Source organism: Triplophysa rosa, linkage group LG16, assembly GCF_024868665.1.
Source record: "Triplophysa rosa linkage group LG16, Trosa_1v2, whole genome shotgun sequence".
NCBI lineage: Eukaryota > Metazoa > Chordata > Actinopteri > Cypriniformes > Nemacheilidae > Triplophysa > Triplophysa rosa.
The window spans coordinates 14,145,668-14,149,561 of NC_079905.1; the positions used below are offsets into that span (position 1 = coordinate 14,145,668).

Genomic DNA, 3,894 nt, shown 5'->3' on the forward strand with positions numbered 1-3,894 from the left:
AACAAACTATGTAAGTGTTCTATGCCTGTTGACTTTTCCCAGATGAGGCAGATTAGTTTTGTTATTTATTTGTACAGCTAGTCTTTTGTACTTAGCAAACACAGCAAAATGTGGAGAGCATGACTATGCAATTAGGTGAGTGGACAGAGGCAAATAGCGAATTAACACAAAAAGAATGGTTGGGTAAAACAATCTGAATATGTATCTGGACTTGCAAGACTAAATTAGGGTCCTGGCATAACATTATTATCTAACCCAATGTGCTCTATAAGTTGACTGAGGTAAATTGACTGATTTATGTTTAAATACACATATTTTGCAGATGGCATGAAGTTTTGGTGGGTGATAAGCATACTAGACAAATAACCGTTTGATCATGCATTGCTAGTGTTGATAGGTAGGCCTTTGTTCATTGTTGTTTATCCATGATTTCAAATAAGAATCCTCCAATGGCTTTTTAGTGCAAACCATTAGCCCAATTTACGCAAAGTAACTACTTGAGCACTAGTTAAAGCCCAAATTACGCAAAATAACTAACTGAGTTGAAATCATTTGCTGACAGCTTGGTCCCGCCCAGTTAAAAAATCCCATGTGCGCCTCTGATTTTAAGTCATATTTAAAGCAGAAGGCAACGTTTGTTGTTCACGACTTCGTAGGACACTGCGCAGTGCAGACCGATCGACTAATGACATCGAAGTATCGCGATACGTTCTAATTTCCTGGTCACGTGTTCAATGTCATATGATTGATCAGGAAATACAAACTTGTTTGGTCGGTTTTACTAACTGCATTATGTGCAACAGAAAGTTAACTATAGGCACAAACGTCTCTCTTATGCAGAGATCAGCGTGCTTTCAGATCGGTCCTGACATATTACATTCGCACTTACAACTACCTAAAGAAAAAAGGCAACAGCCTCATCAGAAATGAGTCAGTTATCGCTGGCTCTTTGTGCGGTCTTATGCACACAATTAATCGGCGCTAAATACACCCCGGATTGGGCTAGTTTGGACTCCAGACCTCTGCCTGAATGGTACGACGAGGCGAAGTTCGGCATCTTCATTCACTGGGGAGTGTTTTCCGTACCTGCCTTCGGGAGCGAGTGGTTCTGGTGGGAGTGGAGAGGCGCACTTAAACCCAGTTATGTAGAATACATGACCAAGAACTATCCACCTGGATTCACCTATGAGGAGTTTGCCCCCGATTTCCACGCGGAGTTTTTTGAGCCCGATCAGTGGGCTGCGATTTTCGAGGCTTCTGGAGCGAAGTGTGTATTTACTTTTAAACTTAGTACACTTGCAGTGTTCTGTATATCTATATGTGACTTTTTCTTGCAGGTATGTGGTCCTCACCACGAAACACCACGAAGGATTCACGAACTGGGGCTCCCCGAATTCCTGGAACTGGAACTCTGTGGATGTTGGACCGCACAGGGATCTCGTTGGAGATTTGGGCGTTGCGATAAGGAAGAAGTACGTTGGTTTTGTATGTAAACTATGTCTGTTTTGAGTCGTTTTGGTTGCATTTGTTACATTAATATGCATTTCTTTTGTTTAGGTCTATACATTATGGACTGTACAACTCTCTGTATGAGTGGTTTCACCCCCTCTACCTGAGTGACAAGCAGTCTGGTTTCAAGACCCAGGTGTATGTTGAAAACAAAGCTATGCCAGAACTTCTCAATCTTGTCACTAGGTAAATTCTAATCCTTAAAGTTAACTAGTAACCACAGTTGTTTTTATTTAATATTTCAATTAAATATTTATTGATTTAATGTATAAATTAAATATATTACCTTATATCCTTAAAATAACCATAATTGCACCATAATGTTTGTAGTTAAATGTATGGTTACACGAATAGTAATCAAGCAGCGAAAAACATGGTTACTTATGAGGAGCCGTTTAGGCCTTAATTATTGAAATGACTCTTACAAACACTAGTGAAATAAGTGTTTGTAAGAGTCTTACAAACACTTGTAAGACTGTGCTGGCTTGCACTGGTTGCAAGCCAGCACAGCAACCAAAGCACTCAATATGAGATACAAAATCACAAGAAAGTCCCCTTCACCGCACCAGTGCCAGTCACACCCACGGAAGAACCCTGCAGCTGCCAAGGAGTCAGATAATATAAAAACTAAACAAAGAAACAGAAGTCAATCGAAACAATCACAGAGACGAAAATAATAATAATAATATTAATAATGAAAATAGCAAAAGAACCCTCAAAATAATGATACAACTCTAATGCCAATAGAGCTCTGTATCCAAAATAAACAGGGTAATACACCACCAAAATAAATACAAATATAGTAGCAATAGTCGTGCTAGACCTGTAAAACAAATACTAAAAAAATTAATACCTTAAATCAACACAAACATTAATTCAAGAAGTCCTCTAATTTAATAAAATACCTTTAACACTCTGAATCTAAGAAAGTGAAATTAAAACCAACCGGTTGTTTCTTCTTTAAAAGAGACCTACAAAACAAACTTTTATAAAGACACTAATATGTTTAATATGTTTGAATATGTTTAAGACTTGGTAATACTCTTTACCTCTAAGAAACATTTGCTCTCACATCCTCCATAATCTCTGAGGACTGCTTCGCCAGGCCAATCATCATTAAAACACACGGATTTCTTAGACACACAATAAAATTCATACATTAAGATACCTTATATTCACAATTTATAAAGTGAAAAACGGCTACCTGATACTCACACACGCTTGTTTGCAAACTCAAATAAGCCGAGAGTTATCGTACAGACAGACACCGTGGAGCGCAGATTTCCTGCTACTAGCGCGTGTTACACTTCTAGATATAGCCCGTACAGAAACCGTCAAACACAACTCATGTGCGTGTTTGCAGAGTCGATGAATGAATGAGAAGAGCACGCTACACCACCATGAGTCTTTATAGTGCGTGCCGACGTAACCATTGTGCTACTATGCAGCCTCATGGGAAATGTAGTATTGCACTCGTATCACCCCTTTACACCTATATTAAATATACTCACGAACAAAGATTTTCAAAAAACAATCGTGTTCCTCTCATATCTGCTCAATATAAGCCTATAATATGATGTGTTTTTAGTTTGATCTGTTTCTCTATATGCTTTGATGAGAAATAAGGGTCAGTAAGGAGGATTGACAGTGTGATGCGATCGTTTTCCTCCCACATGTCTAATTTAAGCCTTTGTTTTATGATTAAAAAATATGATTTCAGGAAATCATGAAGCCATTGTGACTATGTAAAACACAACAGACATGCATGTTTTAATGGTACAATTGTACTATTTTGTTTTCAACTATTCAACTATTAATTTTGGGGGGGATGCTCCTAACTCTTGAAGTTGGGAGCACCAGTGTTTCCAAGGAAAAAGTAAATTTCGAGCCCTGTTCTCTATATATTTGCTTAAATATTATGTATGCATGTTACCTTCGCATGCTATTCAGTTGCAAAAGAAGTCTAAACTTTGCAGTTATTATAGGGGATACTGTCACCATGACAGTATAAAATACCCTACATTGAGCAGTGAAGAAAAACAAGTATTTCCTTACTTTTTGAATGCGCACTTGTTTTAAAATGGATGGAGACAAACTAGAACGAGCTGATGAGCACATGATTAGTCCTATTAATCAAAATTATTAATATTAATGTGCTCATCAGCTCGTTCTAGTTCGTCTCCATCCATTTTAAAACAAGTGCGGATTCAAAAAGTAAGGAAATACTTGTTTTTCTTCACTGCTCAATGTAGGGTATTGCAATCGGATAATATTGCAATGTTGCGAACCAACCCGGCGATGTCACATGCCGTGGCGCTGCAAGATGGCGGCGCCCTTGCTCCAAAAGCCATAACAAAACATCACGTTTTTTCGTAAATGGTTACA

The 3,894-nt window shown here is 38.2% G+C and overlaps 1 protein-coding gene across 1 annotated transcript in view; it reads left to right on the top strand.

Moving 5' to 3' along the window:
* The first annotated feature begins 762 nt into the window (after positions 1 to 762).
* fuca1.2 (alpha-L-fucosidase 1, tandem duplicate 2) overlaps positions 763 to 3,894 on the top strand; it is a 4,907-nt gene continuing 1,775 nt past the window's right edge. The window contains exons 1-3 of the mRNA XM_057355726.1: positions 763 to 1,267; positions 1,338 to 1,472; positions 1,558 to 1,695. Coding sequence (XP_057211709.1) covers positions 927 to 1,267; positions 1,338 to 1,472; positions 1,558 to 1,695 — 614 coding nt within the window. The 5' untranslated portion in view covers positions 763 to 926. The remainder of the gene's footprint in view (positions 1,268 to 1,337; positions 1,473 to 1,557; positions 1,696 to 3,894) is intronic.